General features: G+C 38.5%; 1 protein-coding gene across 11 annotated transcripts in view; it reads right to left on the reverse strand.

Moving 5' to 3' along the window:
* The window catches only part of SNX14 (sorting nexin 14), a 98,084-nt gene that overhangs the window by 43,069 nt on the left and 40,351 nt on the right, over positions 1-14,664 (reverse strand). For 6 of the 11 annotated variants that reach the window (XR_009553680.1, XR_009553679.1, XM_016193579.2 and 3 more), the window contains exons 8-12: positions 13,226-13,382; positions 10,184-10,259; positions 6,964-7,008; positions 6,778-6,858; positions 6,565-6,679 (exon numbers count right to left, since the gene is read on the reverse strand). The exons of 1 other annotated variant lie outside the window; for it this stretch is intronic. Coding sequence is in view for 6 of the 10 variants with exons in the window: in XM_016193579.2 (XP_016049065.1) it covers positions 6,565-6,679; positions 6,778-6,858; positions 6,964-7,008; positions 10,184-10,259; positions 13,226-13,382 (474 nt within the window). In the remaining 4 variants the exon portion in view is untranslated. Of the gene's footprint in view, positions 1-2,484; positions 2,506-6,564; positions 6,680-6,777; positions 6,859-6,963; positions 7,009-10,183; positions 10,263-13,225; positions 13,383-14,664 lie in introns of those variants that run through there. 4 more of the 11 variants (XM_016193577.2, XM_016193578.2, XM_060205474.1 and 1 more) reach the window with 4 other exon arrangements.

The raw sequence follows: 14,664 nt of genomic DNA on the forward strand, positions 1-14,664 counted from the left end.
AAATAGTGTACTGTGTATTGCACCAAAGTAAAAGACACTAGGGTAGGAGGGAGCGTTTAGGTCCTGAAACATGGTGGACCTAGGTGTATGTGTATGTGGGGGGATTAGATCGTTATTTAACAATGAGAAATGTTAAATATGTAGAAACTATTATATTTTACTGTTGGCTGTAAACCAGTAATCCTCCCAATAAAGAAAAAATAACAAAAAGTGAGAGCCGGGCGGTAGTGCAGCGGGTTAAGCGCAGGTGGCGCAAAGTGCAAGGACCCCGTAAGGATCCCAGTTTAAGCCCCCGGCTCCCCACCTGCAGGGGAATCGCTTCACAGGCGGTGAAGCAGGTCTGCAGGTGTCTATCTTTTCCACCCTCTGTCTTCCCCTCCCCTCTCCATTTCTCTCTGTCTTATCCAACAACAATGACATCAATAACAACAACAAGAAAGCAAGGGCAACAAAAGGGAATAAATACATACTTAAAAAAAAATAACAAAAAGCATAAAAAAAAAGGGTTGCATGCACGATATATGAGCTCTCTTGCCAGCCTTTTAAGATGAAGTATTAAGAGCATTCTTGGAAACAAACATCCTACCTTACTGAAAGCAGCAGGGTTTACAGAAGTGGAAAGTTAACATTATTCCTACTCTAGGTCTGATTAAAAATAAAAAACCAAAGCCATAAGTTACATTAAGGTAGCTTCAACTACTAACACCTAAATGAAGCCCACATCAAAAAGAAAAAGAATCAAGGTTGAAATAGCCTGGTGGGACTATACCAAATTAAAAAGCTTCTGCAAAGCAAAAGAAACCATCACCCAAACAAAGAGATCCTTCACAGAATGGGAGATCTTTATATGTCATACATCAGACAAGAGGTTAACAGCCAAAATATATAAAGAGCTCTCCAAACTCAGTAACAAGAAAACGAATGACCCTATACAAAAACAGGGAGAGGATATGAACAGAATATTCACCACAGAAGAGACCCCAAAAGCCGAGAAACATATAAAAAATGCTGTAAGTTATTGTCAGAGAAATGCAAATAAAGACAACAACGAGATACCACTTCACTCCTGTGAAAATATCTTATATCTGAAAAGGTAGAAGCAACTAATGCTGGAAAGGTTGTGAGGACAAAGGAACCCTCCTGCACTGCCGGTGAAAATGTAAATTGATCCAATTCCTGTGGAGAGCAGTCTGGAGAACTCACAAAAGGCTAGAAGTGGACCTACCCTATAACCCCGCAATTCCTCTCCTGGTGATATATCCCAAAAAAGAACCAAACACACCTATCCAAAAAGATTTGTGTATTTCTGTGTTCATAGCAGCACAATTTGTAATAGCCAAAATCTGGAAGCAGCCTAGGTATCCAACAACATGAGTGGCTGAGTAAGTTGTGGTATGTATACACAATGGAATACTACTCTGCTATTAAAAATGGTGAATTATTCACCTCATCTTGGATGGCACTTGAAGAAATTGTGTTAAGTAAAATAAGTTAGAAGCAAAAGGATGAATATGGGTTGATCTCACTTATAAACAGAAGTTAAAAAACAAGATCTGAAGGGAAAACACTAAGCAGAACTTGGACTAGAGTTGGTGTACTGCACCAAAGTACAAGTCTCTGGGGTGGGGGTGGGGGGAGGGTTCAGGTCCTGCAACATGATGGCAGAGGAGGACCTAGTGGGGGTTGTATTTGTTAAGTGGAAATGTTATTTTATTGTTGACTGTAAATCATTTATCCCCTAATATTAAAAAATAAAATGAAATAAAGAGTCTATCTTGACAAATGTATAGGCTACACAAACATACATAACTGATAAAGTTGGTCAAGTTTAAGTTTTATGACTTTTACTATGCAAATTATATCTCTATTTTTTAATATTATATTTGAAAAAGAAATCAAGGGGGTAGTGAGATAACTCACCTGGGAAGGTGCCTGCTGTGACTATGTACACAACCCAGGTTTGAGTCCTTGCATGGGAAGTACATGGCAAAGAAGAAACTTCAGTGATTGAATGCTCATCCTCTCTGTCTCTCTGATTATTTCTCTCTCTAACCATAGACATACACACATATCTGAAAATGCAGGCCTGGAATGGTGATGCCCTGGTAACAATAAAAAGCTTAAGGGTCCAGGCAGTGGTGTACCTAGTTGAGCACACACACATAACCATGTACAAGCATCGGGTTTGAGCCCCTGCTCACTACCTGCAGGAGGAACACATCAGAAGTGGGGAAGCAGGTCTGTAAGTACCTCTCTTTCTCCCTATCTCCCTACCCCCCTCCCAATTTCTCTCTATCCTATCAAATAAAATAGAAAAAGAAAAAAAGAAAAGAAAAAAGAAAACTGGCCACGTGGGGAAGTAGATTTGTCATATAGGCACCAAGCCCCAGCAATAACCCTGGTGTCAAAGAAGAAACGGAAGGAAGGAAGGAAGGAAAGAAGAAAGGAAAAATGGAATGAATTGGGGATCAACAGATAACTCACCAGATAGGACAAACACCTTGCCATACAAACAGCCCAGATTGAAACCCTAGCACAATGGGAATGCCAAGGAACCAGGTAAACTCCAGTGCTATGGTGTCTCTTCCATCTCTTTGAATAAAAATGTCAGGCTGGCTTTAGTGAAATTACAAATGTACAGGGCAGAGGCAGTGGAAAAAAAAATTAGCTGCAAAGAAATCTGGTGGAACCCAGATGAAGGCTGCATTAAATCTGTATATAACTTGGGGAGTCTGGTGGTAGCGCAGCGGGCTAAGCACACATGGCACGAAGTGCAAGGACCTGCGTAAGGAAGTTCGAGCCCCAGATCCCCACCTGCAGGGGAGTTGCTTCACAGGCAGTGAAGCAGGTCTGCAGGTGTCTTTCTCTCCCCCTCTGTCTTCCCCTCCTCTCTTCATTTCTCTCTGTCCTATCCAACAATGACAGCAATAATAACAACAAGAAAGCAACAAGGGCAACAAAAGGGAAAATAATTTTTTTTAAAAATCTATATATAACTCTGGGTAGAAAACCAGTTTGGTGTATTGCACCACAGCAAAGGACGAGGGAGAGGAATGGGGTCCTAGTGCACAATGATAGAAAGGATAGAAAGGAACCTAAATTGGGAGTGAGAGTGTTTTGCAGACACCTATTATGGTGAGATGAAAAAAAAAAGTATCCATTTATCAAGGACCATACTGTAAACCACTAACCTCCAAATAAAATGAAAAATTTTTTTTAATAATCCATAGAAGACAGTACTTGTTCCAAAAGTATTTTAGTAAGTTATAATAATGGGTGTCTCCTCAGTGTCCTATAGTGGAAGATATAATTTGATGGAAGGTGTGGCATTCTGACACTTACCATGAAGAGATAAGAAACTGTACACATATTGACAACAGCTTTGTAAATCTTTTCCCCAAAAAAGTGATTTGATTTTTAATAGCTGCAAAAATTTATCTTTTCAGATAATCAAAAAATTTTCATAAATCTAATAATGCAAAATATTACAGAACTTATAATTAAACTAAACCATTTGTATGTTTGATTATTTAATTAAAATAATACTAAACTGGAAGATAACTCACCAAGTGTGATTTTTGCCTTAACATGAGTATGGTCTAGACTTAAAAGTCCTAGAACCATATGGGAGAACCATGGTACTTGGGGAAGCTCAAATGTCTTGGTATCTCTCCCTCTCTATTTCTCTGTCTTTCCCTGAAATAAAAATGAAGACTGCCTAGGAGCAATGAAATCACCACAAAAGAAAATAAGAGGGAGTCAGGCGGTAGCGCAGAGGGTTAAGCACACGTGGCGCAAAGCCCAAGGACCAGCATAAGGATCTGGGTTCGAGCCCCCGGCTCCCCACCTGCAGGGGTCTATCCTTCTCTCCCCGTCTTCCCCACCTCGCTCCATTTCTCTCTGTCCTATCTAACAACGACAACATCAGTAACAACAATAATAACAACAATTAAAAACAACAAGGGGGGGAGTCGGGCTGTAGCACAGTGGGTTAAGCGCAGGTGGCGCAAAGCACAAGAACTGGCATAAGGATCCCGGTTCGAGCCCTGGCTCCCCACCTGCAGGGGAGTCGCTTCACAGGCGGTGAAACAGGTCTGCAGGTGTCTTTCTCTCCTCCTCTCTGTCTTCCCCTCCTCTTTCCATTTCTCTCTGTCCTATCCAACAATGACAACAACAATCATAACTACAACAATAAAAAAAAAAAAAAAAAAGGGCAACAAAGGGAATAAATAAATAAAATAAATATTAAAAAAAAAAAAGGGGGGGGAGTCGGGCGGTGGCACAGCGGGTTAAGCGCAGGTGGCGCAAAGCGCAAGGACCGTCTTAAAGATCCCGATTGGAGGCCCCAGCTCCCCACCTGCAGGGAGTCGCTTCACAGGTGGTTAAGCAGGTCTGCAGGTGTCTTTCTCTCCCCCTCTCTGTCTTCCCCTCCTCTCTCCATTTCTCTCTCTCCTATCCAACAATGAACGACATCAACAATAACAATAATAACCACTTATTTCACTCAACATGATTTTTTCAAGGTCCATCCAAGATCGGCTGAAAACGGTGAAGTCACCATTTTTTACAGCTGAGTAGTATTCCATTGTGTATATATACCACAACTTGCTCAGCCACTCAAATCATGTTGAGTGAAATAAGTCAGAAACAGAAGGATGAATATGGGATGATCTCACACTCAGGCCGAAGTTGAAAAACAAGAGTAGAAAAAAAGAAAACACAAGTCGAACCTGAAATGGAATTGGAGTATTACACCAAAGTAAAAGACTCTGGGGTGGGTGGGTGGGTGGGGAGAATACAGGTCCATGAAAAATGATGAATGAAATAGTGGGGGTTGTATTGCTAAATGGGAATCTGGGGAATGTTATGCATGTAAAAAAAAAAAAAAAAGAAGTAGAAACGCAAAGCAGAAATTGACTGAGTTTGGAGTATGGCACCAAAGTAAGAAAGCAGAAGTATACTAGAGTTTGCAGTGAGTACCTCCCTAATACTTCCTCTCCACTTTTCCAAGCTTTGGGTCCATGATTGCTCAACAATTTGTATGGCTTTGTATGTTAACTCTCTTTTCAGTCACCAGGTTCCAGGTGTCATCAGGATGCCGGCCAGACTTCCCTGGATTGAAGACACCACCAATGTGTCCTGGAGCTCAGCTTCCCCAGAGACCCATCCTACTAGGGAAAGAGAGAGGCAGACTGGGAGTATGGACCGACCAGTCAACGCCCATGTTCAGCGAGGAAGCAATTACAGAAGCCAGACCTTCTACCTTCTGCAACCCTCAATGACCCTGGGTCCATGCTCCCAGAGGGATAGAGAATGGGAAAGCTATCGGGGGAGGGGGTGGGATATGGAGATTGGGCGGTGGGAATTGTGTGGAGTTGTACCCCTCCTACCCTATGGTTTTGTTAATTAATCCTTTCTTTAATAAAAAATAAATAAATAAATAAATAAACAATAATAACCACAACAAGGGAGAAAAATGGCCTCCAGGAACATGCATTGAGCCACAGCAATAACCCTGGAGGCAAAAAAAAGAAAGAAACCAACTAGGGCAACAAAAGGGGAAATAAAAATAGATAAATATAAAAAAAAATTTAGACAAGAAAAGAAAGTAATTGTGGGGGTCTAGGTTTGAGCATTCACTTCTCAACTGGAGGGGGATGCTTTATGAGGGGTTCAGCAGGTCTGCAGGAGTCTTTTTCTCTCTCTCCCCTTCTTTCTCTCTCTACACACACACACACACACACACACACACACCCCTCCCCTCTCAATTTCTCTCTGCCCTATCAAATAAAATAGAAAGAAGAAAAAAGGGAGTCAAGCAGTAGCGTACCGGGTTAAGCGCAAGTGGCGCAAAGTGCAAGGACCTGCCGAAGGATCCCAGTTCGAGCCCAGGCTCCCTACCTGTAGGGGAGTCGCTTCACAGGCAGTGGAGCAGGTCTGCAGGTGTCTATCTTTCTCTCCCCCTCTGTCTTCCCCTCCTCTCTCCATTTCTCTCTGTCGTATCCAATAACGAGGACATCAACAACAATAATTACAACAACAATAAAAACAAGGGCAACAAAAAGGAAATAAATAAATAAATATTAAAAAAAAAAAAGAAAGAAGAAAAAAAAAAAGGAAAAAATGGTTGTCCTAGAGTGGTGGACTAGTTATGCAGGTACTGAGTCCCAGCAATAACCTTGTGGAGATTTAAAAAAAAGGAAGGAATAAAGAGGAGGGGAAGGAAGAAAGAAGGGGAAGAGAAGGAGGAAGAAAAATAATCTTTAACAAAAACTGTGACAAAATGTTATTAGTATGAGCTAATGACAAGGGTCCATAATATATTTTCATTATGCCAAAATTTTAGCAATTTTTTTTCTGCAAGAAGACTTGGGTTTAAATTAGTTACTGATTATGTCCCAATCTGGAAAACTTAAAAAGAAACTCACAGTTGCTTTTAGAACACCTAGGAAATGAATTTTAGTACCATGATAGATGCTGACTACAACAATGGATCTGATCTAAATACTCATATCTACTAAAAAGTTTAAAGTGACTTTGATAAAATACACGCATAAGCCTTACCCACAGTCAGACAAATCTGTAATACGTGCACTGCTCCTTCATGCTTCAGAAAGTTCATAAAACGAAATAAGAGATCTTGTTGCTCTCTGATTTGCTTCAATTCTAACTTCAACACCTTTATACAAAATATGAGAAAGAGTAAGGTGGGGCTATAAGAGTATGACAAAGTTGTTTATATCAAAAATAACTTAAGTTATAGCTGAAGATACTTACAGATGGCTTTTTATTTCTGGGTTCTGCAAATTTCTGCAAGAATGGGACCAAAGGGGAAGGTGGTTCAGTTGCTTTTTCAGGCTTTGAAGAAAGAGAATTACTTCAACATAACTGTTATTTGATTTGGCAAGTGTGAATCAAATTCAGTGTAGTATAAAATGTTTTCTAGTTATATTTAATACTCACTGGACTATCATCTATGAAGATGATAAGCAAATGATTCACAGTATCCTAGTGGAAAAACAATAGGTTAAAATAATTCCATGGTTGTACTCTATCTACAATTTTCTCTTTTTAAAAAAAAGATATATTTATTTACTAAGCTGAAAGAGAAGAAGAGAAAAATCAGAGCAACACTCTGGCACATTCAATACAGAAGATCAAATTTAGCATGTTCTCAAGCATGAGGTCCAATGCTCTAGTCATTGGTCACTTCCTAGAAGGACTCCTACCTAGAATTTTCAGTTTCTATCATATTGTGAAAGTTTCTAGAAAAATAAAGAAATGAACAACACATTGGCAAAGCATCTAAAGTTATATAATAGAAAACAAATTTAAAAACATCAACATAATGTAATACTTCTTAGGAAAATAAGCAAAATAAAAAAGTAAATCTATCTTTAATTATTCCTATCTTTAAAATTTGCTGGATCAAAAGTAAAAGCTACTAAAGTATCTATCACAAATAAGCATAAATATACACCTTGAGTAGTACTGAAAAGGAAGGAGCTTGGAGGGTGGGGGGAGATAGCATAGTGGTTATGTAAAAAGACTTTCATGCCGGAGGCTCCACATTCCCAGATTCAATCCCCTGCATGACTAAAAGCCGGACCTGAGCACTGCTCTGGTAAAAATAATATTAATTAATTAATTAATTAAAATTAATTAATTTATTAAAAAAAGGACCAAGTGGTGGCACAACAGGTTGAGCACACACATAACAGTTCACAAGGACCTATGTTCAAGCCCCCAGTCCTTCCCTGGGCAGCTGACCTCACCAATGTGTCCCAGAATCTCACTTCTCCAGAGCTTTACCAAACTAGGGAAAGACAGAAACACACTAGGGGTACAAATTGACCTGCCAACATCCATGTCCAGCAGAGAAGCAATTACAGAAGCCAGACCTTCCACCTTCTGCACCCCATAAAGAATTGTGGTCCATCCTCCCAGGGGGAGAGAAATGATAGGGGAAGATGATCAGAGGGCTCTAAACTCCAATTCCATCAGGACCCTGAGAGAAAAGAGGTAATATGTACAGGTGTGACTCAGAAAGGAAGAAAAGATAGAACCATAGGAAAAATGAACAAATTTATATAGACAGACAATTATAGAAAACAGTCAATCCCTGTCACCTTTGGAGAACTTCTGTAATCTCTAGTGGAGAGGGTGAGGATACAGAACTCTGGTGATGAGAACAGTGCAGAATTACACCCCTTTTATCTCATAATTTTGTGAATCAATACTAAGTCATTAATAAAAGAAAAAAAAAAAAAAGACCCTAGTCTTTCCATGCAGTGGGTAAGCTACAGAAGCAGTGAAGCAGTGCTACCCTCTGTCTGCTCTCTTCCTCTATTTTTCCTTTACCCCCTCAACTTCTGTCTCAATCCAAAATAATTAATTAATTTAAAAAACAGGAAAAGAAAAAGAAAGAAAATCCTAGAGAAGTCACCAGGACATGTACTTTGCCATGTACACAGTGCAGATTTGAGCCCCAACACCATGTAGAAATATTATAGCACTGTGTGTGTGTGTGTGTGTGTGTGTGTGTGTGTGTGTGTGTGTGTGTGTGTGTGTGTGTAAATTAAAAGAAAAAAGTGAGTTCAGGAGTGGTGAAATCACACATGTTTAAGATCCTAGTTCTACAAATAAAATTAAAAAATTGAGGGGCAAAAAAGGGGAAAACTTGGGCTCCAGGTCAAATCAATGGGGTTTACAGTTAATGATACTTACTTTCCCATATTTGGGAGCTACTCTCTGCCCTGATCCAGCTTTCTAGTCCCTATTTCCAACTCTGACATTATTTCCCCAAGCCCACCTGGCATGTTAGCTGTCAAGGTCAGGCAAAAATTAATAAAGCCATGGGCCCCTTGGATATGCCTAAAATAAACCTACTAGCTTTTTCCAAAATGGAGACCCCCAAATCTCGTCTGCTCTATATGTAGGTTCCTAGGTTCCTGATTATTAAACGATTTGTCTACTTTATATCTTTTAAAAATTTTTTTATTATCTTTATTTATTGGATAGAGACAGCCAGAAATCAAGAGGGTGATAGGGAGAAAGACAGAGAGACACCTGCAGCACTACTCACAAGGCTTTCCTCCTGCAGGTGGGGATTGGGAGCTCAAACCCACCTGCATTGTAACATGTGCGCTCAACCAGATGCACCACCACCCGGTCCCCAAGTTCTAGATGCTATCATGACGCCAACCTGACTTCCCTGGGCAGACGACCTCACCAATGTGTCCTGGAACCCCATCTCTCCAGATCCCTGCCCCACTAGGGAAAGAGAGAAATAGGCTTGGAGCATGAATCAAACTGCCAGCACCAATGTTCAGCAGAGAAGCAATTACAGAAGTCAAACCTTCCACCTTCTGCACCCCATAATGATCCTGGGTCCATGTCCCAGAGGAATAAAGAATAGGAAAGCTTCCAATAGAAGGGATGGGATTTGGAACTCTGATAGTAAGAATTGTGTGGAATTGTATCCCTCTTATCCTACAATTTTGTCGATCATTATTAAATCAATTAAAAAAAGGAAAATCTCAATATATGGTATAATATGGATGAACCCTGAAGTCATTATTCTTGTACTAAGTGCACGTAACCCACTGTGCCACCACCCACCCCTGGTTATTATTAACTGAAAAACACAAGTCACAAAAAAAGATACTGATTTGATTACTCTTATGTGAGATAACTAGTGTAATTCATAAAGACAGGAAGTAGAGTGGTAACTGCCATGGGTTAAGAAAAAGAAGGAAGGGGGGGGTAAAAAAAAAAAAAAAGAAGGAAATGGAGAATTATTACATAATATTTGTAGTTTCAATTTTGTAATATGAAAGGAGTTCTGGAACTGTGTAAGGGTAATTATTGCACAATATAAATGTTCTTGTCACTAATAAACTATAACATGTAAAAATATTTGGAGGGGCCAGGTGGTGGTACAACCATTTGAGCCCACGTTACCATGTGCAAGAACCCAGATTCAAGCCCCAACTCCCCACCTGCAGGGGAGGGGCACTTCACAAAGTGAAGCAGGTCTACAGGTATCTCTCTATCATCCCCTGCCCTCTCAATTTTGCTCTGTCTTATATAATAGAAAGAAAAATAGAAAATAAACTTTGAGATGTTAAATTTAATGTTATATGTATGTTATCACAATTAAAGAAAAAAGTTTTATTCTTACTGGATCAGCTAGGAAATCCAAAGAAGGAAGGAACACCGAACCAGAGAGAATCTCTCTTAAGAGTAAGGTTAGGGATCTGGAAAAATAAACAATAATTTCACATACTTAGTGATTTACATCAGTTTTTATCTGAGACTCTTGTAAAAATGCAAACTATAACTGAGGAAGCATAGATATACCTGGAGATTATGCATTTAAAATAAGCAAATAAGCAACAATTACTCTACTAAATTCTCAGAATTCTTAGTTGACTAAAAGAGAATGCTATTAAAAGGAGAAAAGGCTTTTGTTTAACAGACAGGAACATGGGGATACACTAGAAAATACTTCCTGATTTAAAATACTTAAAACATTTCATGTAGTTTTAAATAATGCTTAAAAGTAAACAGCATAAGTAAAATGCTTAATCACATTTAATTAAGATCTAGGAATTACATTTTTAAATAAAATATTACTTAAAAGTATATCATTACACGTAAGTCATGGTTTCTTCTTTGAAGATTATGCATGCTAAAATGACTTTATGAAAGAATCTATCTCTTGTACAGTATGAAAACTAAAATGGTTGAAATCACTAACAAAAACATTGAAAAAATTCAGATATGTTCCTGACAAAACAAAGAAGGATATGGCCAGGAAGGTAACTCAGATGTATAGTAACTGCCTCACATATGTGAAGCTCCGGGTCCAATTCCCAGCACCAGATGAGAAAAGAAACTGGATCACTATGGATGGTAGAGCTATGTCTTGCTTATTCATATGCAATATAAACAGGAAATGAGAGCCTAGAGAACTATTAGATTTTATTACCACTTGGCTATCTTAAAACCCAATGTCTGTGGATCGACCTACCAGCGCCCATGTTTAGCAGAGAAGCAATTACAGGAGCCAGACTTTGCACCTCTGCACCCCATAATGATCCTGGGTCTATATCCCCAGAGGATATAGAAAAGAAAAGGAAAGGATATATAGAAAAGAAAGAGGAAAGATATATAGAAAGATATATAGAAAAGAAAAAGATATATAGAAAGATATATAGAAAAGAAAAAGGAAAGATATATAGAAAAGAAAAGGAAAGCTTCCAATGGAAAGGATGGAACTCTAGTGGTAGGAACTGTGTGGAATTGTACCCCTCTTATCCTATGGTCTCGTCAATATTTCCATTTTATAAATAAACTAAAAAAAAAAAAAAAGTAAACCAATGTCTACATGGTTTGCTCAAAGTGTTCCTGCCAACAGACAGGGAGGTGGCATAGAGGACAGTGCATTAGATTCATAAGTGTGGGGTCCTGAATTTGATACTCAGTGTCACATGTGCCAGAATGATGCTATGGTTCTCTCCTTCTGACTGGTAAACAAGTATTATTTTAAAGTGTTTCGGCTGGTAAATCGTAATGGGAAAAGAAAAAAAAAAAGAACACTAAGCAATTAGCAATGTATAATAATGTCAATTAAAAAATTATTTTAGTGGATAATTTTTGACAAGAGGGCCTAAAACATTAAGTACAGAAATGAAAATATCCTCAACAAATAGTGCTAGAAAATTGGAGGAGCTGAAATATGCAGAAGAATCAGAACCACCACAAAATACCATATACAAAAGTAAACTAAATGGATTGAAGACTTGAATGTTAGACCAGAAACCATCAAATCCATAGAAGAAAATATTGTCAGAACACTCCACATTGTTTATGAAACTTCTTTGAAAAATCAAGTCCAACAGCTGAAAAAAATGAAAACAAAAATCAACCAATAGGACTACCTTGAACTGAAAACTTCTGCACAACCCCCAGCAGCAAATATACCAGTGATGTCTGGTTCTCTCTCTCTCTTATCTTTCTCATTAACAAATAAAGCCTTTTAAAAGAAAAGAAAAGCAAGAAAGAAAGAAACTTAATAACAACATAAAAAAAGCAACTCCATTTAAAAAATAAGGAGAGAACATGATCAGGCTCTTCAACAAAAAGGATATCCAATCCAGATGGTCAACAGATGTGAAAAAATGCTCAAAGACACTGATTATCAAAGAAATGCAAATATAGACAACAATGAGCTACCACTTTACACTTGTGAGAATATCATACATCAGAAAGGAAAGAAACAAGGTTGGCAAGGATGTGGGAGAAAAGAAAGTCTTTCAGTGCTGCTGGTGGCAATCTCTAGAACACTAAAAATGGAACTGTCCTATGATCTAGCAATTCCTTTCCTAGGGATCTAGCTAAAACAATATATCTAAAGAGATCTTTGTACATCTACGCTCATAAAAGCACCATCTATAGTAGCCCAAACATAGAGTCAACCCAGTTACCCAGCCACAGATGATGCTATCCAAAATGATGACACCATCTCATTTGCCTAATCTTGCATAGAATCTGAAGGAGCCATGCTGAGTGACATTAGCCAGAAGGAAAAGGATAAATGCTAGATGCTATCACCTTTAGGTTGATCTTAAGAAACAAGGAAAGAAACACAAATCACAGACCAACCAAATGTATGACAACAACAGTCTTGTAAATCATTATTTCTCTCTAATGAAACAATGAAAAGTATTCTTTGATTTCCCAAGATCAAGAAAAATAAAAAGCAGTAAAACACCTCACAAATAACTCAACAACTAAAACAGCATTTTAAGACCTGATTAATCACATTTATTCATTTTTTTAATGTTGTTGACCAGGCTTTTGACATGCACTATTCTATGCTCCCAGACTGACTATTTCATTCTTCGTATTTCAGAAGGAGGGAGAGAGGGAGAAAGGAAAAGAAGACACCCTTGAACACCACCCTGCTTTCCATGGAGCTTCCCTCAATGATATAGTGCTCCCATGTGGGGCCAGGGCTCAAACCTGGGGCTTCACACATGGTAAGGTATATGGCTCTACCATGTAAGCTATTCTCCAGCCTCCAAATCAAATTTCATAAACAAAAATCATTCACATCATAGGCTAACCTCAAATTTTAACACACTAATGATTAAAAATGGCAATATACATATGGCATGCTATCCAAATAATGCTATGACATTTTCTAGTTTATTTATACCTGCAGTCTGTTGCTTTAGGAGGCAAAATGTAAGGGAAAAGTAGTTCAGTAAGTTTCCTTAAATAGTGCAATTCATCTCTTCGACTCCTCAATGCCACATGAAGCTCTGGACCATATTCTTCCAAAGCAGCTTGCTGTAAAAATTCTGCATTTTTAACTATAATTAAAGATTAAAAAAATGGAATGAAATTGAGCATTTTTTTTGTTTTATTCAACCACTTCTAACAGAAAACCACTTAACCTAGTCATTCCTTTCCTAGTCTGCTTTCTTTCCAAAATGTATTCTACAGGGAAATTTTTAGTGAACATAAGTGTGTGTGTAGGGGGAAGATTACACTTCCTCTCTGCTAGAAATTTTATTTTTACTTTACAATAAATTGATAAAGATCCTTTTTCCTTGGTAAACAAGATTTTGAACTTACATAGCTAGTTTATAAATATTGAACAAAAGAAAAAAATATGATTTTATTTATTTATTACAGAGAGAAATTAAGAGGGAAGAGGAATTGGTGTAGTGCACTTAAGTAAAGGACTCTAGGGTGTGGGGGAGGGTTCAGGTCCTGAAACATGATGGCAGAGGACGTAGAGGGGGTTGAATTGTTATGTGGAAAACTGAGAAATGTTATACATATACAAACTACTGCATTTTATTGTTGACTGTAAACCATTAATTCCTCAATAAAAAAAATTTTTTTAAAGAAAGAAAAAAGAGAGAGAAAGAGAAGAGAGACACCTGCAGTATTGCTTCATCACTTGTGAAGTAGATGGGGACCAGGGACTTGAATCTAGGTCTATGTACGTGGTAATCATGGGCCCAACTAGTTGCACCACCATCCAGCCCCTGCAAAAAATGAAATCGTGTGTGTGTGTGTGTGTGTGTGTGTATTTAACAGGACAAAAAGACATTGAGGATGGAAGGGGAAGTAGGGAGAGAGACAGAGAGACACCTGCAACAGTGATTCACCATTCATAAAGTTTCACCCCTTCAGGTGGGGACTAGGAGTTTGAACCCAAGTCCCTATGCACTGTCATGTGTACAGTTAACTGGGTGTGTCACCACCTAGTCCCCTGCAAAAAAAAAGTTTTCAAAAGTAGAAAAAAAAAAAGAAAACATCTAGCAAAGATTTTCCTTTCAAACACTGCATCTCACCTTCTGAAAGTAAAAAGAAACCTCCTCTTAAAATTATTATTATTATTTTTTTTTTTGAGAGGACAGAAAAATTGAGAAGGGGAAGACAGAGGAGAGAGAAAGATAAACACCCACAGACTTGCTTCACCGCTTATGAAGTTACTCCCCTGCAGATGGGGAGCCAGGGACTGGAACTTGGATCCTAACACGGGTCCTTGCACTTCATACTGTGTGCTTAATTAACCCAGTATGCCACTGCCAGGCCCCCCATTCTTATTTATCAAAAAAAATCTTAATTGTCTCTGCTTTG

Source organism: Erinaceus europaeus, chromosome 13 (genome assembly GCF_950295315.1).
Source record: "Erinaceus europaeus chromosome 13, mEriEur2.1, whole genome shotgun sequence".
Classification (NCBI taxonomy): domain Eukaryota; kingdom Metazoa; phylum Chordata; class Mammalia; order Eulipotyphla; family Erinaceidae; genus Erinaceus; species Erinaceus europaeus.